General features: G+C 36.5%; 1 protein-coding gene and 1 non-coding gene across 7 annotated transcripts in view; one reads left to right on the forward strand and one right to left on the reverse strand.

Annotated features, from left to right (window-relative positions):
- Positions 1-21775, reverse strand: part of RPS6KA3 (ribosomal protein S6 kinase A3) — a 102498-nt gene that overhangs the window by 5671 nt on the left and 75052 nt on the right. For all 6 annotated transcript variants that reach the window (XM_065916208.1, XM_065916210.1, XM_065916204.1 and 3 more), the window contains 11 exons: positions 18481-18569; positions 18228-18292; positions 18043-18145; positions 15191-15315; positions 13130-13255; positions 11021-11110; positions 8696-8854; positions 6485-6646; positions 3720-3796; positions 3081-3198; positions 481-621 (listed from right to left, as the gene is read on the reverse strand). In XM_065916208.1, the coding sequence (XP_065772280.1) occupies positions 481-621; positions 3081-3198; positions 3720-3796; positions 6485-6646; positions 8696-8854; positions 11021-11110; positions 13130-13255; positions 15191-15315; positions 18043-18145; positions 18228-18292; positions 18481-18569 (1255 nt within the window). The remainder of the gene's footprint in view (positions 1-480; positions 622-3080; positions 3199-3719; positions 3797-6484; positions 6647-8695; positions 8855-11020; positions 11111-13129; positions 13256-15190; positions 15316-18042; positions 18146-18227; positions 18293-18480; positions 18570-21775) is intronic.
- On the forward strand, positions 1301-1407 carry LOC136154864 (U6 spliceosomal RNA). Its single transcript, XR_010660570.1, has one exon. It is a non-coding gene; the product is annotated as a U6 spliceosomal RNA (small nuclear RNA).

Below are 21775 nucleotides of genomic sequence, written 5' to 3' on the forward strand. Positions count from 1 at the left end.
TAAAATTGAAGAGGCCAATGAGAGAGGTTGAAATTATGGATGAGAGAGGACAGGGGTGGGCTCATAACAACCAGTCCTTACTTTTCTCTGGACTATTCAATTGTTTTTTACCTCTGCAATCCTTTACCATGAGAGTCAGCAAGGAATGCTGTTTTGGAACTTGTGTTTTGCCACTGCTGACAACCTCAGAGTCTGCTTTGGGTTTTGTGTGTAAGAAAGAAAAGTACAAAGAAAAGCCAGGAAGTCCACAAAGCTGATCTGATTAATAAACTCAGAAATCATTCCTAAACTAGCTTTAGGATGGTATTTTGGCATGCTTTGACTTTTTCTTTTCTAGACCACCCACTATATGAGAATCTCACCTGAGAAGTGGATGCATGTTGAGAGGCAGTGAAAGGGCCAGGTGCTGTGGTACAGAGACGGCATCTCACAGTGTCCCCTGGAGGACATGTGGCATGCATGCCCCAGTGGGTTGCTCACCTTGACCAGATGCGGTGCATCCTGTCTGTTGAGTTGGTATTGCGGCAGTTGGTCCCAGTGGACAATCCAAGGATGTCTGAGCACAAGGGCAGCGGTCAGTCTCTGGTGAGGGTCCACATGAAGCATCTTTGACACCAGGTCCTGTAGTAGGAAAAAGAATAAAACAAGCTTAAACCTGTTATTTGTTTTTCTATAGCACCTGATACTGTGTAGTATTCTTCCTTGGCTTCCATGACACTATTCTTTCCAAGTAGCAGACCTTTGGGTACAAAGCAATTTAGTCAATATGATGATGTTTAAAAAAAAAGTAAAAACTTAAGTCTTTGTTTTCTCCTGAGTTAACAGTAATTCTGGTGCAAAGGGTAAATTTACCACAGTTTATGTATCTTTAAGGACTTTGGCTCTTTTTTCCCTCAGATATTCTGATTTTCTCTACATTTTTGTTGGTTTATTTCTAAGTAACTTTCAGTTACTTAAGATTTTTTTGTACTACTTTGTAAAAGCAGGATATAACTGTCCAATAACAGGAATTGGAGTGTTCTAAATGCTCCCTCCACAGATTACAAGAGTCATTTTTATTTTCTTCTACTTATCAATTTTGTGGGTATTCAGCATATTACATTATACTTATAATCACAAGTATTAACTGGACAAATTAGCAAAACTTATTAGTAATCATGTGGGCATTCATAAAATAGGCTGTGCATTGGATGTAATTTTTTTTGTGTTATTTGTATCTCATCCTCACCTGCCTTTCACTCAAAAAAAAAATCATAAAATGCAAGTGAATGAGAACCAAATTTTAAAAATCATAGAGACAGTGCTTGCTTCAGCAGCACATATACTAAAATTGGAATGATACAGAGAAGATTAGCATGGCCCCTGCACAAGGATGACACGCAAATTCGTGAAGCATTCCATATGAAAAAAAAAAGTCATAGAGATAAGCTAGACTTGCTTTAACTTATTACAAAACCAGGGAATGTATAAACTATGGTACTTTCTATGGTAACATTACTTGATATGCCTGACAACCAATTGTGACAAAGTTTGCAGTGGATCCCAATGGTTAAGAATTACTACTCCACAGTGAACTTGAAAAAGGAAAATCTGATCACTACAATGCTTAGTATTTTTCAGTAGCTCCCCAGTAATTAGAGAAAATCCCAAATCCTGAGCATGACTGACAAAACCTTTCATAATTGTGGTTTATCAGTTACCGTCTCACATGTACCTTGTACTAGTCACATCAAACTCCGTGCACCACCCTGGAGGTACTGTGCCATTCCCATGCCATCGTGACCATGCATGCATGCTCCCTGAGCCTGGGATGGACTACATCCTTCTGCTTCCCAAAGCTGCCTGGCAAATCCCTTCAATGCTTCTGGAAAGCCTTCCATGAAATTTTTCTGATCAAACATCATCTGTGAACTTCTTTAGCACAGTAAGCAGAGCATTGTAAAAGCATATGTGACACTGAACTGTTTATTTCTAGCCATCTCACAACTAGACTGAGAGCTCTTTGAGATCAGGAATTCTATCTGAGTCCCATCTTTTATCCCTGGCACCTTCACTTATTAAGCACATTGTAGGTGCTCAATACATGAATTTAAAAAAAGTAAAAAGTACCAAGAAAAATGAATTATCTGGTTTAAGAAATTTTATTGTTAAACAAAGGGAAAAGTTAGCATATCATTTTAAATACAGTTACAATAGTATATATTATCTACACAGGTATTAAACTAGTCAACTGAGGCTTCATCTCCATGCCAAAATTATCTATATAAATTTCTGACATATCCTATTTACTAATGCAATCATTTCAAGCCTAGCATCCACCTCTAAGAAAAAGGAGTGAGCACTTTTTACCAATATGTATCTTCCTCATCTCCTTTATGTTTTTCTTATTTTGAAATGGAAAACTTTGCTCTTCTTTTCAAACAGAATTTTCTTCAAATAAAGTGAAACTAGAGCAGAGTTAGAAGGCATCAATGTTATTCATGGGATGGCAAGTCTGCTAGCAAGAAAGGTTTTTCAATTCAAGTTGACACTATAAAACTAAACTACTATTTATTGTGAAAAAGATAGACCCCTATCTTCATAATATGGACCAAAAATAGAACATGGTACAGTTATTCTAGGGAACAAGGACTTTGGAATCAGCTGTTTCTATTGAAGCATCTACTCATGAATGGTGTGTAACTGTGGAGAAGTTCACACTAAAATTCTGGGCTTTGGTTTCCTACTGTGAAATGGCGACACTACTAGCTATTCTACAGTGTTGTTAAGAGGATTAAAGGGGATAATTTAGGTAAAGTGCAGTGTGAGGCACAGATGAAACACACAAATCATGAGGACCACCATAAGTATTATTCATCATTTTCATTAGTAAGAAGTAGCATGAAATATATAAATAATAAGGCCAAACCAATATATTCTGGGAAAGAAAAAACATAAGTGATCAATTTTTGAGTCTGAGGTATCTGGTGATGTCATTTCAATACTGCTTTATCAACAAGTTTCTAACTGATATTATTTTTTCTCACTAGGGATTATGAAAAATTATTTTCTCAAAAGCTTTAATAGGAAGCCATACTTACCTTTGCTGTGTCTGAAACAGAATTCCAGTAGCCACCACTGAGTGAGAATTTTCCACTGCCTATTCGAGCCAGTATTTCCTCTGGTGTATCATCAGGGCCATTTGCAAATGGAGTGTAACTAATTTATAACAGAATAAAATGCTAATGAATAAAGTTTCTTTTTTGGTGTGTAATTTTCATATTTATTTGCAATATCCAAAAGTACTCTAAGTAGTTCATTTAATGCTACACCTCATTAAAATATACTTAAGTAAAAATTAACAACAATATGAAGCTTCATACAGTACCAGGTCAAGATACAGGTTATGAAATATTAATTTAGATTTAATATACAATAATATAATTAAGACATGACATACTATAGAATAAAATATTTAAAACAGTATATGTTTATGACACAGAGTACAAAAAAGATATGGAAAGAAATCAACTCATAACCTGAAGAACTTAATAATAGTACATTACAGAAAATAGTAATACAGGTATAACAGTGATGCACACATATACACATAGAATTGTATTATTAAACAACAAGAGAAAATATGGAAAGAAAGTATTATAAGAGATTAAAAAATAAATCTAGATAATGTAACAAAAATATTGATGAATAAATGCTTACAACATATGGTACACACTCACCCAGTAAGCATTGTGTAGAGGAGGACACCAAGACTCCATATGTCACAAGCAGCATCATAACCTTGTCGTTTTAAAACCTAGAAAAAGCAAAAATTAGTATTAACACACTGTTGTTTATATACAGATTTGGATAGACTGTGAACTAAATTATGTCTCCTAAAGCAATGCATACAAGAAAAACAGAGCATGATTAACAAACAAGGCAATATAGTAATACTATTTCTAGAAACTTCTACTAATATTTCATATATATAAATTTAAATTTTGATATTCAGATTAATTTAACAAATGCTGCTGTGGCACACAGAGGACTATAAAAATAAACTGACGGTAAATTTCTTATTTAAATGTATTTACATTTTGTAAGGGGCTGCAGAAATAATTAACAAAACAAAGAAATATAAGACTATAAAATATAAGACTATATATGGACTATACATATATGGACTTATATATATAAGACTATATATATAAGACTATAAATGGTATAGAGCCAAATTGTACTTTTATATATATATATATATACTCAAGATTTAATCATCACTATTATTAGGCATAAACTTGACAAATACAAAGCAACTGTTTTCTGTAAGAAAATCAGAATCTTGCAAAGGAAATAAACATATATGTAGCTAATTCAACATGATAAGTTTTCTAACAAAACTATGTTTTAAGGATATGGGTATAAAGATGAAGAAGCAATTCACTCTTGATATGGGGAGAGAGGGAAGACTCGGAGGCAGCCTGCTTGTATTGGGCCGATAAGGAAGAATTTAGGAGGCAAAATGAAGAGGTGAGAGAGAGCAGGGGCAAGAGAGCAGAGCCTGCTTAGTGACACGTAAGTTCAGTGTGGCCAGATTTCCACACAGGGGATTCTATAGAGAGACTGAAGTGGTGTTTTATTTTTTTAATTTTTATTTTTTGAAGTGGTCTTTTAAAGGTTTTTTAAATTATTTATTTGGCCACACCACGTGGCTTCTGGGATCTTAGTTCCGCAACCAGGGATCAAACGTGGGCGCCAAAAGTGAAAACACCAAGTCCTAACTACTAGACCACCAGGAAATTCCCTGAAGAGTTTTTTACAAATGTCTTGTTAAGGAATCTAGGTGGTTTTTCTTCCCCCTGCAGGCAATCAGATGTCACTAAAGCATTAAAGAGGAAAATAAAATAAGTGGATGTGTATACCAGAAAGATAACCCAAGGTATAGAGAAAAAGCTGGCAAGAAGAGAGAATGGACACAAGGCCACCTCATTGGAGACAATTTGTAGCAAACTAAGTGAAAGGCTGTGAGGATCTGTACTAAAACAGGACATGAAGAGGAAAAGACATAAAGATAAAATGGGAAGGACTCAGTAAAGATTGGATACACAGGGTAAGGGAAAAAAAGGTCTAAAATATTTAGGAATCAGAAAGGAAAGGATCTGGTGATCCACTGAATGTGGAGAAATAGTACAGGAGGAGGATTTCAGGAAGAGTTAAGAGGTCAGTCTAAGGACAGTTTGATCACAGAAGATTTCCTGAAGGTGAATTTAGAGGCAGGATCTGAAGCAAAAAAACATTCCAATGTGCCAAGGCATAAAAGCTACATGGTGATTCTAAGAAGCAGACTGCTTATATGAAGTAGGAAACAATCATGGGGAAAAACGAGATGGCTGGATTAGGGGGTCATGCTTGAACACCAGTGAGTGACAGAGGCTGTGGATATGCCAACAAATAAAGGAAAAAACCTGTCCCTCATCAGTTCTAGTATCACTGGGAGAACTGAATCAAATAATCTTAAAAAAATTTTTTTTATCTAAAAAGTAAAGTTTGGAAAACAGAGGGGGGAATCCAAATCTATAATCCAACTAGTCTAACGTTATCAACTATTATCATTTTTGTGAAATATCTAGCACATGGTAAAGCACAAACTTTGTAGCCGGGTTGCTTGGGCTCAAATCTAGGTCTGACCTCAGGCAAATGGCATCACCCCTCACTGTGCACCTTGTTTCTTGTAAAATGCAAATAAAAGTACTCACCTCACATAGTTATAATGAGAACAAATTATTATACCCAAATTAAAGCTGTGAGGATGAAATCTGTTAACATATGTACCTGACATGCAAGCCTTATATTAGGATTAACTATTATTTTTTATTATCTTGCTTGTAGTTATGATTTACAGAGTGATAATCCAAAGGCAAGAAATTTTGAGGGCAAAGCAGTGGATTTTAGAGATGCTATAATGGGGAACTGCAATTTCTTACGAAAACAAGCAACCTGATCAAAGCAGTGCTTGAGGAAGACTTCAGCAGCTTTGCAACATCTTGTGGACTGATCAGACAATGACAAAAGGGACGCCATGCACCTAGGCTGTGGCAGTCACCTGGGGGTGCAGTGAAGGAAGCAGGAGCTAGGAAGGCAGGTCTGTGAACAGAAGAAGCCCAAACTGGTTGTAGGGGATAACAGAGATGCTAACTGGCTACAAAGTTAAAGACAAGAAAAGACCATGATGTTTTAGCTTTAGAAATATAGGAAGATGGTGACAAAAATCAGGAAATTCAAAGAGTATCAGGAAAGAATTTTCCAGGCAAGAATACTGGAGTGGATCCCTGGAAGGGATCCCCCCTCTCCAGGGGATCTTCCCGACTCAGGGATCAAACTCGGGTCTCCTGCATTGCAGGCAGACTCTTTATCATCTGAGCTACCAGGGAAGATGGCCAAAACAAAGCAAATGAGTCTTTAAATATACTGAAATATTGCAAGCAAATTCTTTCACAATTACCTCTGGTGCAACAAAATTTGCCGTATAACAAGGAGTCATGAGAAGACCATTTTCTGCTCTTAGCTGTTTAGCAAAGCCAAAATCACAAATTCGAATAGATTCTGGATTTCCAGATTCATCCACATAAAGAATGTTGCTCGGTTTCAAGTCTCTGTGAACCACCTAGTTGAAATACAAATTAAAGAGGTACATTAACAATATGTCTCCATTATGGAAAATTATTTATCACAAACTTAACAAGATGATTGGTAGTGACCTTCACATTATTCTAACAGTATAAAATACTGATAGTGTAAGTATAACTCTCTCACACAGAACTGTGGCAAGGAAAGGAGGAAGAAAGAACAGTATTTACCCCCCTCCCTCACTTTGTCCAATTAAGTGGATTAAGGAAAAATGCAAATAGCAGTAATATCTGTCTCCAAGTTATTCGTCGTTCAACAAATATTTATTGAATATCTATCATGTACCAGGATATTATACAAGGAGTTGCAGATACTCTGATGAACAAGACCTGTAAGATCCTTGCCTTTACATGCCAGGAGCTTACCCAGTAGTAAGGGAGGCAGAGAATAAATAGGTGAGTGACAGGGCACAACTCGGGAGGCTCAGGAAGGGTCTCCAGAGGATTTAACAACTGATTTAAGATCTGAAGAACTGAATGTAGAAGCCAGAGAAGTCGGGGTAGTCATTCTACGTAGAGTGAATGGTGTGTACAATGGATGAACACAATAAATATGCGGACAGGCTCAATGGAATAGGCATGGGTTTAAGTACAAAAAGGAAACAAAAATCCAGATTTACCTAAGTACTGCCTATGTGATATCCAAGCAACAATGGCACACACACAGAAAGATACCATTCCTTTAGAGTTCTGTATTACTTTCTCCCTTTAATCACCTACTGGAATACTTCTTTTATCTTAAGTCTCTCTGATGCCCCTTATTAGACTTATGTGTTTCTTCTGTCACCCAATTCTGAGTTTATGTTCTAATCAGTAGCCTCAGTTTCACATCCTAACATCCAGAACTTCACTTGTACAGATCAGTTTTTAATAACTATTTACTGCTGAGGCACTAAGAACACAGAAGAGTTAGATGACTGCACAGTCACAAATTCTTCACTGAAAACTGAGTTCTATTAGTTTCTAGTCACAGTAATAAGCAAATCTTGAGCAGCTACAAGTGAAGAAGCTCTAGAATTAAATGAACACATTTCACTTGTTAGCTTCTAGGGGCAAAGACAAAGAAAACAAGAATAATGTACTGAAAATAAACTCCTTAAGAAGAGGTCTGTTATTCTTTTCTTGCCTCCCATTCCTCTTTGCTCCTCTGCTATTCTCCTTTCCCCCCTCCCCACCTCTCTCTTGTTCCTCTTCCCTCCCACACTCACTTCTTTTAAAAAATATGGTGGTTTTTTTTTTTTTTTTTTTTTTTGCCATTTACTAAAAATCTGTATGCAGGAATAAAGGAAGAAAGCACCCACCAGTCAGAAATCCGGTGGCTCTTCGGCCTAGTCTGTTTGAAGGATTTCCTTTTACAAGTGAATACAACCTATGACTCTGGTTCTTGTCTAAACTCTGCTGCTGCTAAGCTGCTAAGTCACTTCAGTCGTGTCCGACTCTGTGCAACCCCAGAGATGGCAGCCCACCAGGCTTCGCTGTCCCTGGGATTCTCCAGGCAAGAACACTGGAGTGGGTGGCCATTTCCTTCTCCAATGCATGAAAGTGAAAAGTGAGCTCAGTCCTCTCCGACTCTTAGCAACCCCATGGACTGCAGCCTACCAGGCTCCTCCGTCCACGGGATTTTCCAGGCAAGAGTACTGGAGTGGGGTGCCATTGCCTTCTCCTGTCTAAACTCTAAATGGGCCCAATTCTCAAGAGTATGCAGTGACCTAGCAAAAGTGGTGCTGTTTTCTAGGTCACAAAATCTCACGTACTTCTTGGGAAGTGTAAGAACTTAATGTTTATAAACAAGCTAAAATTTCAAAGTAGAACTTCAGGCTCAATGTGAGAAATCTGCATAGTGGAAAAACAGCAGCATAATTAACGTAATATAGTTATTTTTCTTTACATGCATAAACTAACTTCTATCTTTGTAATTTCAGCTCAAACACTAAGAGTGAAAAAGAAAAAACGTATTTAGTATTTTATACCAAATTTCATAAGGTGTTTTATATACATTAGGTTAATAAAATGTTAAAAATACTTACCCCTTGTGCATGAAGATATTCAACAGTTTTGGTAATAGTAAACAGGACAGCACTGGCCTCTCGCTCAGAGAAAAATTTCTGCCTAAGAATTTTATCCAGCAATTCACCTCCTTTCATAAGTTCTGTCACTACATACACATATTTTCCGTCATCATATACCTGTAAAATTCAATACCAAAAATGCAAAAAGTTATGTGAAGCTTTACATGTGCTCAGCATGACATTTAGCATAGTAAAGAGAAATTAAAACTCAATTTATATTCAAGGACAATTTTACTTATCATAACCAATGAAGGATATAAAATTTGTAAACAATTTTATACACATAAAAACTTTAAAATAGGAATTGACGAGATACTGTCAGAAAAATAACCTCTGATTTCCTTCCATGAAGCTTAACTCAAGGCAATCAAAATAGCTATGGGTATGGAATGTGAAGGGGCACTGAACTTCTGCTCTTAGGGTGTGTTCCTCTCGATCTTTCTATCTACTAATGATGAGAGGGACTGCTACAAAGACATGTGATTGAGATTTTCCTGGAACTTCTACAACTGCAGAACTTCTATATTTATATGCACAGTACAGTGAATTACTCTGATTTTGATTAAATTAAAAGACAAACTGTGGCAAGAATTAAGTAGGAAGATTAAGTAGCAGAGAGAAATTTCATTCAACCATACAGAAGTATACCAATTCACTTCTAATATAGAAAAAGCAAGCTCAACGTAATATTGGATTTATACTCTAGGCAATCCCAAACTGAAATAACCCTCTCCTTAAACTTCATGCCTTTTTATTCACCTCTTCTCATATAGAGTTACTGCACAGCTCTGTTTAGCTCCCTAACAGATACCATGTACTGGGGCCCCGAATATGGAGAAAACAAGGTACCTGCCCTCAAAGTTTTTATTCTAGTAAGGAGAAACAGACATAGAAATGAGTTTTAAAAATTGTTGGTGATGCTGTAACAAAAGTGGGGATTATTTTAGAGACTTTGGAATTTGACATGAAGGAGCAAAGATATAAAAAATAGTAATAGCTTATGGAATTCCCCAGGCAAGACTGAAATTAAGTATTCAATATTTTCTACATTTCTTTTTTAATGTACTTGGTTGGATTCTTGGAGGTTATATTAATTAAAGAGTCACTTAAGTGAAACAGCTTCACATTTTAATGGATTATATTAAACTCCTCTAAGAATGAATAGTGATACATTATTCTGAGGAAACTGGAGTTTCAGTTAGGAAGGAGAAGGAGGGATAAACACTGGAATTCACAAAATCTCAGAGGTGAAAGGTACCTTAGGAGTCCTCTGACTGAGTTGGCTACATGACATTTCTGGTTTATAATACCCAAACACGGCCTCTAAGCCCATATGAGCACGATTGGCAAGAGAGGACTTAATGCTGCCTGGGGAGTTTGCAACCTTTGCCAACATATCTGTTATGACGAAAGTCAATGGTAGCAGGGAGGGAAACTTCAGTTGTTTCGGGGCTGGTGGTGGGCAGAATAGGAAGCTTGAAGGACGTAATGCCTTAGCTAAGTCTTAGATTGTGGTAATTAGCCAGGCAAAGAAGGGAAACAGTATTCCCAACAGAGGGAATCATATAAAAGAAAGAGCAGTAGAAGAAAACATTAAAAAAAAATGTACATACTTGAGCATGGCTAGAGCATGGGGTATGTGAGGAAGTGTGAACACTACAGACAGAGGAAGGCAGGGACCAGAGGTGATGGGCAGCCTGAACTACAGGTAGGAAAATAACATGGTTACTTCCACAGAAGTGGTAGCTCCCTCTGGCAGTACTATGGAAGACAGTTTGGGGAGCCTACAGAGCCTCCCCTATGGCTCAGATGGTAAAAAATCTGCCCACGACAAGGAAGACCTGGGTTTGATCTCTGGGTTGGGAAGATCCCCTGGAGAAGGAAATGGCAACTCACTCCTCGTAACCTTGCCTGGAGAATTCCATGGACAGGGGAGCCTGGCGAGCTGCACTCCATGGGGTTGCAAAGAGTCAGACACGACTGACTGACACACACACACACACACACACACAGAGCCGGAGCCTGACTTAGTTCAACCTAAATATAATTAATACCTAAGTGTTCCAGTAAATACTGATGTTAAGAGCAATAATATCATTAATACCTTTCTTCTTAAAGGCAGAAAAATTAACTATATACATGATTTTTTTCTGTAACTTGAATTATGTATGTTGTCCTCTGTTTTATTTTTGCTCACTATATCGAGTTCTTTGTCTAACACATGATTCCAAATGTGAGTTAGACAACTGATTCAAATGATCTATGTTAAAAGAATCTACTTACATCCTTTAGAGTAATAATGTTTGGATGCTGTCCATAACGAAGAAGAATTTCAATTTCTTCTGTAGGGTCTCTCTTGCTTTTATCAATAATCTAAAAGGCAAATATTTATCATAAAATTTCATGAACTATACAGTATAAACTTCAAGTATTTACAGCTACAGATTTAGGTGTTATTTTGGGTAAACACTGTATTTATAAGTCACTTATCAACAATTTTTACTCAAGTACCTGGTCAAATTGTCTAATCAAAATTTGAATGCTGGTCTTGATATAGATGGTAAGACCATAAACTTCTATGCCCTGAGTCACATTCACATCAGGTCTGTCTAGTTTAAGTTTGTAACAAGTTTAGGATTTAACAAAAGCTCAAAAGCCTCAAGAAAAGGTACCAAGAACACAGTTAACATAACTTTCTTCCATTTTTAAATGTCTTAAGACCTTTGGGAACTCAGTTAACTTCTCACCTCTATCAATATAGATAATTAAGAAGAGCAAGATATATCTTTAAAACCACCACCAGAGTTTGTTTATTGTAATTCAATACAGTTATTGGATTACCTTTACTTTTTTAAATAAAATGCTTCAATGGAATATCCCATTAGCTGTAAGCTACTTATAAAAAATTAATTAACGGTTAAGTAGAACAAGCTTATTTTTGAAGTTAGGCAGAAAGCTAAGCAGAATACCATACCTAGAAATTCTACTTGGCTAGAATTAAGTTTAATTATTATCATAAAGCCCTTTAAAATACTAATTTAGCTTTCCAACCCTTTTATGTCAGCTGCTTCTTCAGAATACTCCTCTAAATGTTTTAATCTGTTAAAGCAGTACTATATTTTTTAAAAGGCAACAAGTTTTGCTTTCATTTCATCCAAAAGGTAGTCTAAAACAAATTTTGTGATCTTCATACTTTCAGTTTTAAAACAGCTTAGTAATTAACATGTATAATAATACCCAAATGCTCCATCATCCTAGGAAAGAGCTTGTAACTCTCAATATGAGCCAAACCTGCTATCTGAAATGGACTTATTTGTGAAAACAGTTCTTTATTTGGAGAATGGGGAAGACAAACATACAAGTGTTCACTGTGAGCAACTGCAAATGATAGTGTGGAATCAGGCAGATGGATGATTAAGAGGAAGGATACAGGGAAAAGACATGCCAACTCAAAGGAAATGATTTGGCACTAGTCTTGTGAAAACCAGAACACATTGGGAGGCTTTGTTTTAGTTTTTAATTTTTAAAATTTACTTTTATTTATTTGATCACACCCATGCAGCTTGCAGGATCTTAGTTCCCTGACCAGGGATTGAACCTGTGCCCCTGGTAGTGGAAGGGCAGAATCTTAACCACTGGACCACTGGGGAAGTCTGGGTTTGGACTCAAAACTTCCTCATAGAGGCATGTGTTTTGATTTTTGGCTAAGAAATTCCTTATTGTCTTAGGACACTTAACTAAATTAAAATAGCTAATGATGATATATTTTATGACATTTGTTCTTATTCTTTTATTGGTTCACAGATCCTTTTAAATGTGAAGGATGTATCAATATTTTTGCCATAAAAATAGACACATTCAAAATCCAGCATAAAATTTCAAGGAACTCCCTGAAAGTTTGACTATAAATGGGGACTTCTGAGAATAAAAGGCATGATACTAAAAACCAGGTCAGGTGAAAACTGGTACCGCCTTTCTCAAACTGTATGTATGCTGCCTTATCTTTTGAGCTTACAGGGGAATCTATGGTTCCAGATTAAGATCCTGAAGATCACTAGTTAGACATTTAAATTACCTTAGCTTTTTATAACAGAGGACACACTTAGCAAAGCAGAGTGTAATTTTTAACTGGTACTAGCATGCATGAATAAGAACTGTTAGAGTTACATTTTATTTATTTTTTATTTCTTAAATAACTATTATTACAGAAGCAATACATGTGCATTGTGGAAAATTTAAAAACACAAAAAGCAAAATAAAATAAAACATCACACTTTTATTCACTGAATGTTTACGAATATTTACCACTATTCATATCTTAATGTACATCCCTTCAGATCTTTTTCTTACTTATAAGTATTAGAATTGCATTTTAAATCTAAAAACACTTACCTTCACTGCAAACTCCATGTTTGTGGCTTTATGTATACATCTCTTGCAAACGGAGTAGGAGCCAACTCCAATATCTTCTTTTACTTCATATCCATCAGTAAACTGGATACTGTTCCTGTGCAACTGCTACAAACACAATTATAAGCTGATAAAGAGTTCTGTAATGACTTTGGTACGTTATGTAATAGGGAAACATCAGCATGCACTGTAAATGAATTTAGTAAAATTAAGAGTGAATCTTAACTGCAGTCATTCTTCTACAACTTTGTATTTCAGATGTGTCTATGATAAAATGTACAGCAAGAAATATTCCTTTTTAAAAAGATTATGTTAAAAAAAAAACTGAATATGTAGAACAAAAAACATGGAGCTACGTGGTTTTTGACAGTCTTGCCTGTGATCATTACCCATTCTACTATCCAAACGGCTACATGTCTTTGAAGCAAATGGGGAGATGTTTGAAACCTCTGGTGTAGAAGAAAAGATCAGAAAGATTCAGAATTAGAACATCTGGATTCTTGTCTTAGATGCACCACTTGTAGACCATGTACCCTTGAACTTGTGTATTCTCAGAAGGTGAGGATTATAGAAAATAATATATCTGAAGGTGATACTTATTTTATTGTCACTTTGGACTATCACCAGCCATGCCCTCCTTTCTCTACCCTCAAGTCATAGCTTCATTACGACTCTGTCTAGAGAAGCTGCTAATGGCTTGAGGACTAGTAATAAGGAGGAGGATGAACAGCAAATTACTAGTTCTACAAACAGACTGAGGGGAGTTGTTCTGCTCTTGCCTATAGTATTGAAGACACCCCTCAGCATGCCTATAGGTTAAAACTTGAATTCTACAGAAAAAATGTTTATGATTTCTATGTTATGTACAGAAGTTTTGACTTAGACACTTACCATACATCACATGCCTGTCATAGTAAAAGGGACAGACTATTTAAACATGAACTTTGTTAAAAAAAAAAGTGTTTAAATTGATTTTCTAGAAAGTGGAAAGCAAGAGGACTGTTGTGGAAAAAAAAAACTTAAGTGCAAAAGCAATTTAATCATCAGGCAAATTCAAGCACTAATTATACCCTAAAAAGAGCTCAATGTTTCAAAAGATGTATCTAGTTCCCTCTATGATTAGGAAGATGAATTAAATTTATCTTTCAATGATACTAGGATGGGAAGAAATAAAATCTAATGGTTTGAACTACTTGTGTTCCTCTAATACTATTTAATTTAGTAGTGCAGTTTCCTGTTACACACACACAGACACACACTCTCACAGTCCCTCAGAAACCTGCTTCTATAACTCCTTTTTCTCCTGCACTGACCAACAGAGGGGAAAAGGGAAGTAGGGGGCACCCTAAGGCAGCATCCACAGGCATTTCTTCCTAATGACAATGCAGGCTCCAAAAGAATAAAGACACAAACCTGGAAAACTTAAAGTTTAAGTTCATTTTTATTTCTTATCTACTTCTATGTCAGAGGTTGGCAAACTATGGTCTGTGGCCCAAATCTGGTTTACAGCTAGTTTTTCTAAATATAGTTTTATTGGCACACAGCCATGTTGATTCATTTATGGACACTCTATGGCTGCTTTTGTGCTACAATGGCAGAGTTGAATAGTTGCAGTAGAGATCCATACAGCCTACAAATCCTCAAATATTTATCTATTCCTTATAGAAAAAGTCAGCTGACCCCTGTTATAAAACATCAGTGAAACAGGAGACCTCAGCTCATCATATCTCATCTAATAGAGACAGAGGATGAAACAAACAAGGCCTGATAAACATTCTGAGGCACAGCAGACAAGAGAGACAAGATGGTGATATCAATCTCAACTCTCTTAGAATTTCACTTTCAAGTCAGATAGGTATCCAGGATTTTGGCACATGCAACCTTTTCAAAGGCATATGAAAGAAATTTCTAAGGGCCAATTATATACAATGCATTTTAAGCTGCTCACTTAAAGTCAGCAGATCAAATCTAACATAATTATTCACACAGTGAACTATATCTTACAACATTTCAAATTTAAAATTACTTAAGACATTCACTTACCTGAACAATTGAATGCACACCAACTGTCTGCATAGCTTGGCTTTCATCATCTGAGGTAATAGCAACAAAACTAAACCCCCGAAAAAGCTGATGCGCATTAGCACTAGGTGGAATGCCAGGTGAATCTGAAAATAATAAATTACTATGAAGGCAACTGCTTTGAAAGGTAATTAAGGGAAGAACTGTCCACATTATGACCTTTCTCACTTATTCTGGAACTCCACTTCTCAGGTATTCAGTACTTTCAGGATAACTCAGTGAGTCACTGTATCAGAACTATCCTGATGACTTACTGCCATCACAACTAGGACATCCTAGTCCCTTAGAGCCCAGAAAATAGCTAATTCATTTGAAGAATATACTAAATGAATAAATTACTGGGTTACTGTTATTCTATATTAGCACTGTCCCAGAGAATTTCCTACAGTGATGGAAATTTTATCTGCGCTGCCCAATATGGTAGCCTCTAGCCACACGCAGCTACTGAGAATTTGAGATGTGGTTAGTGTGACTAAGAAACAGTTTTTAATTTTAATTAATTTAAATAGCCACATATTGCTACTGGCTACCATATTAGATGAGTGAGTGAGAGTGAGTGAAGTTGCTCAGTCGTGTCCAACTCTTTGCAACTTCATGGACTGGCGCCTACCAGGCTCCTCTGTCCATGGGATTCTCCAGGCAAGAGTGGATTGCCACTTCCTTCTCCAGGGGATCTTCCCGATCCAGGGATTGAACCCAGGTCTCCTGCATTGTAGGCAGATGCTTTACCCTCTGAGTCACCAGGGAAGCCCATATTGGATAGTCCAGCTCTAAATAATAACCTAACAAAGCTATAGCTCCTGGTTAGAGGGAGATACAAGGTTCGTCTACAGATAATTTAGGAGACACAAAATTTAGTCCAGTGGTCTCAAGACATAATGTCAGAATCTAGAAATCTAAACTCCAGTTAAAATTACTAAATATATAAAATATCAAATGTATATATATAAATTATATATATATATATATATATATATATATCCTAGGACAATCATGGTATGCAGTCCTTAAAATGTATTTTATGACATTTACATGTATACTTATTCAAACTATTTCTGTGGAATCTATCGGCATTAACAAAAACAGAAAAATACTTCCACAATACAGCTAATGTTCACTATAAAAAGAAATAATAAAAGCATAATAAATGTGTTATTCATAAATATAAAAACCCAACTAGGCATACTAATATTTATAAACATACTCTAAAGGCTACAGGCAAGCAAAAAACAAATATATCTACTTAAACATCAACTCCACATAAAATTCTTTTTAATATCAGCTTGATATCTTCAGCAATATATATTTAGTGAATTTTACATTAACGTGGCAGTATCATACTGAAAGTGAAAGTTGCTCAGTTGTGTCCAACTCCTTGCGACCCCATGGACTATACAGTCCATGGAATTCTCCAGGCCAGAATACTGGAGTGGATAGTCTTTCCCTTCTCCAGGGAATATTCCCAACCCAGGGATCAAACCCAGGTCTCCTGCATTGTGGGAGGATTCTTTACCAGCTGAGCCACCAGGAAAGCCCAAGAATACTGGAGTGGGTAACCTATCCTTTCTCCAGTGGATCTTCCCAACCCAGGAATTGAACCAGGGTCTCCTGCATTGTAGGCAGATTCTTTACCAACTGAGCTATCAGGGAAGCCCCACTATATCGAAGACGTCTGCTAAGAGAACCTATCTGGGCAGAACATAAGACAGAACTGCTCTATTCTAAGATTTTCCCTCTATCAAAATAACTTGTATTAAGAAAGCAAAGTAAAATACTTCCGTGTATCATCAATTCTATGCATATCATTGTCTATGCATTTGATAAAATTCTATTCATGTATTAATCCAAATTTCTAAGACTGCCTTATAAAAATAAACACCCTTCAATGCTAATATTATAGACTGTCAGGCTTTTTGGCTGTAAAGCTTTATAGCCAGATTTAAATGACACACACAAGTACATTTTCTATTTATTTACTTGTCAGTGATAAACCTGGGATTTGATACACCTAAATAAGAGAATATTAAAGTGCAAAACACACCATTATGTATAATGCACATATAAATTAATGAAATATAGCTTACCATTCAAAAGATCACTTCTCTATAACAGTTACAACAGTAATTTTAGGATATCCTAATACAGGAAATGGAGAAGGCAATGGCAACCCACTCCAGTACTCTTGCCTGGAGAATCCCATGGACGGAGGAGCCTGGTAGGCTGCAGTCCATGGGGTCGCTGCTAAGAGTCGGACATGACTGAGAGACTTCACTTTCACTTTTCACTTTCACGCATTGGAGAAGGGAATGGCAACCTACTCCAGTATTCTTGCCTGGAGAATCCCAGGGACAGAGGAGCCTGTTGGGCTGCCATCTATGGGGTCACACAGAGTCGGACACGACTGACGTGACTTAGCAGTAGCAGTAGCAATACAGGATATGAATCATTTTGAAGTTATCACACCTCACATAAAGTTTAAGCTATGTTTGGGATTTGAACAAGTATTTCCACGAGCACTATTTATGCTAGAGTACTTCATGTGAACATAGCTACAAGTAAATAAATGCACAACCAAATGATGTTTTCAAATCTGTATAAGGTACAACATAATTTGCTAAAAGATTTAACAAGGACCTTAATTTCTATAACATGCTATAAAGGATTTAATAATGATCTAGTTATTGCAGCAGGGATATTGTATGAAGGGGAGAAATGAGGACAGCATAAAGATTTATATTAGATAAGCTTTTCTGATTGAACAAGAAAAAATATATAGATTGTCTTATATTTGGGTTTTCACATTTTCTCCTTACCTTTGGGAGTTTTTGCAGTAAACTCAGGATCAAAATAGAAAGTATCTTCAGGTCTGCCAGTTGCAGGTTTAAAAGGTGGATGAATTTCTCTTCTATACAGTTTCTGGAGGGGGAAAAAGAGAGCCTTAGTCATGTGTTAATTATTAAAAAAATATATTTCAAGCAAGTTTTCATTCCATACTTACATTCCAGTCTATAGTTGAGAAAAATGAATGTCTTTTAATTTCTTCAACTCCATCTGGTCCTGCACCTATCGAAAATTAATTAGCTTTGATTAAATAGCAATTTTATTTCAAGGATAGATATACAATGCTTATTTAGTCTTCACTTTTTTAACACCTGCCCTACTACTTCATAATTCCACAGTACAAATATCCATCCACCCTCTAGAAAACAAACATCACTAAACACAAAAAAGAAACAAATTAAGAATTTTACCTAATCTGTTTGCAGGATTTCGTTTGAAAAGCATTCGTAAAAGACTCTGGGCTTCTGGGCTCAAAAACTGTGGCATCCCAAGTTTGGCTCTAAATAATAAATCCATATAATAACATTTTATTTTTTGGAGGTATCTGTATTTTATTTTTAAAATGAACTTTTAATTATAAGATAATTGTGGATTCAAACTCCGTTGTAAGACATAATACAGAGAGATCCTATGTACCAGTTACCCAATTTCCCCCAATAGTAACATCTTATAAAACTATACTGCGATATCACAAGCAGGATATTGACATCGATAGAATCCACTGATCTCATTCAGATGTCTCCAATTTTTATTGCACTTATTTGTCTGTGTGTTTAGTTCTATGTCATTTTAAAAACTGGAATTGATTTACCTTATACTATTTTTAGGTGTACAGCATAGTGATTCAGTATTTCTGCAGACTATATTCCACTTTCAGTTATTATGAGATAATGGCCATAATTTCCTGTGCTATATAGTATATCCTTGCTGCTTATCTATTTTATACATACTGGTTTGTATCTGTTAATCCCATACCCCTAATTTGTCCCTCCTGCTTCATCTCTTTGGTAACTGTGTGTTTTCTATGTCTGTGAGTCTGTTTCTGTTTTACATATACAATCATTTGCATTATTTTTTGATTCCAAATATAAATGATATCATACAATATTTGCCTCTCTCTGTCTCACTTAGCATATCCATGTTGCTGCAAATGGCAGAATTTCTTTCTATTTTATGGCTAACCATTTTGTGTGTGTGTGTGCATGTGCGTGCACACACCAAATCTCCTTAATCCAATCATCTGTTAATGGGGGATCTGGGTTGCTTCCATGTCTTGGCTATTGTAAACAGTGCTGCTATGAACACTGGGGTGCATATATCTTTTTGAATTAGTGTTTTCATTTTTTCCAGATAGATGCCCAGGAGTGGAACTGCTGGATCATATGGTAGTTCTAATTTTAGTTTTTTGAAGAGCCTCCCTACTGTTTCCATAGTGGCTGCACTAATTTATGTTCCCACCAAGAGTGTATGAGGGTTCCTCTTTCTCCACATACTCTCCAACACACTTTTATTTGGTTGCTTTGTGCGGCTTGTGAAATCTTAGTTCCCTGACCAGGGATTGAACTTGGGTCCCTGGCAATGAAAGTGTGAAGTCTTAACCACTGGGCCACCAGAGAAGTCCCATCCAGTATGTGTTATCTGCAGACTTTTTGATGACAGGCATTCTTACAGGTGTGAGTTGAAGTTCTATAACATTTTATCACATTTCTAAGCTCCTGTAGCCACCACCAAAGCAAAGGTACTGAACAACCAGAATCCTTCAAGTGCCTCCTTTATAACCCTACCCACCTCCCTCCTTCCCTGATTCCTAAACTCTGGAAACCATAATCTATTCTCCATTTCTATAAATTCACCATTTTAAGAAGGCCATGTAAAATGGAACCATATAGTATGTAACGTTTTTCATGCAGCATAATTTCCTTGAGATCCATCCAAGCTGTTGTATTATTAGTTCATTCCTTTTTATTGCCAAGTAGTATTCCATGACAAGGACACGCCACAGCTTGTCTATTTACCTGTTAACAGACATCTAGATTGTGTCCAGTTTGGGGTATCACGAATAAAGCTGCTATGAATATTTCTGTCAAGGTTTTTGTGTGAAAACATAATAGAATGTTAGCCCAAAATCTTGTAATGAATTTTTTCACTTTTCAGAAGTTTTTAAAAAAGCCCTACTGTAAAAGTAAGATCATCTGGATCTGTTACTAAGATCTCTGTGACTTTGGGAAAGCCAATCACCCTGAGCCTGTTACCACTTCTTCATATGCAAGGGGATATGGATATTAGATTAATGGTTGCCAAATGGTAGACTTGGAACTCTTTCTCAAAAGGAATTTAAGAAATCCAACATTTAAAACTGCTAAGAGAACATGTGCTTCCATATACCTATTTTTTCCTTCCATTCCCTTTAACAGCCCTGCAAAAGAGGAGCTGGTGGGAAAGGGGTCTGTGGAACATCTAAGATGTCTGTGGTACAGTCTGAAAACCACTAGCTTGGATGAGCTTGAAGGTCTGTTTCAGTTCTAATATATAATTTTATTCTTTTTCTCAACCTACAAATTAAGGAAACCAATGATCCTATAAGTATGAAAATAATAACAGAGATGGACAAAATGGCTAGTAGAGAAATTTCTATTTCAGAAATAGATCCATTTATTATTCAGTGAGTTGTTATTGAAGCTACTGTGTGCTAGACACTGCTTAGAGCTGAGCATACACATAAAGACAGCCCCCAATAGTCAGTGACGAAGATGGGTATAGATAACCCTTACACATTAAGAGGCAAACCCAGAAGGGCACATGTGAAGAGCGCTAAGCGAACATGTGTGCGTGCTCAGTCTGTCAGCCATGTCCGACTCTTCTGTCACCCCATGGACTGTAGCCCGCCAGGCACCACTGTCCATAGGACTTCCCAGGCAAGAATACTGGAGTGGGTTGCCATTTCTTTCTCTAGAGGATCTTCCTGACTCAAGGATCAAACCCATGTCTCCTGTTTGGTAGGTGGATTCTTTACCACTAAGCCACCAGGGAAGCTCAAGGGAACCGTAGGGGATATTTATTTTAATATGGGAGATTTTAAAAGGCCTTAAGTGCAATTAAAGGTTGAGAATCTATTCATTTGGTCAGTATTCCTTCAATACTTTACTAAATAACATTAATTTCTCTAGACACTAAGCAATAACAACAAAATATTTCATGATCCAATGAGCTTGTGGAATCTCATCCATTATACCCCATGCTGGAGACATAAAATATGTTGTATATGAAAGGTTGATAAGTGTGAGTTAAGAGTCAGTATTTTTCTAAACATGTTTTTAGCATCGCTTTTCCAGACAATACCTATTAACATCTTATATAATTAGGGTTATGTTAAACAACTGAAACAAGGGGAAACACCACCGTGTTGGGTAACACGAATATAGTAGAGATCTTTAAACAGTGGACTAACGGACCATACTTATTTTCAAGAAGATAATGCCAAGGGAAGTACAGAATGATCTTGAGTGGTAAAAGGTGGTGAACAGTGGGCTTTCTACTTAGAAGCTTGACCCTATAGTGTAGGTAGGAGATCACCATGGGCAGGAGATCTGAGAGCTATAAGCAGTACAATACAGAGGAAAGGTTGGGAGAGTGAAATATTTCTGAGAGTGAATTTAGTGAATACCTGTGAGTGCAAGAGGAAGAAATTAAGAATGATTTCTAGGT

Source organism: Muntiacus reevesi, chromosome X (assembly GCF_963930625.1).
Source record: "Muntiacus reevesi chromosome X, mMunRee1.1, whole genome shotgun sequence".
Classification (NCBI taxonomy): domain Eukaryota; kingdom Metazoa; phylum Chordata; class Mammalia; order Artiodactyla; family Cervidae; genus Muntiacus; species Muntiacus reevesi.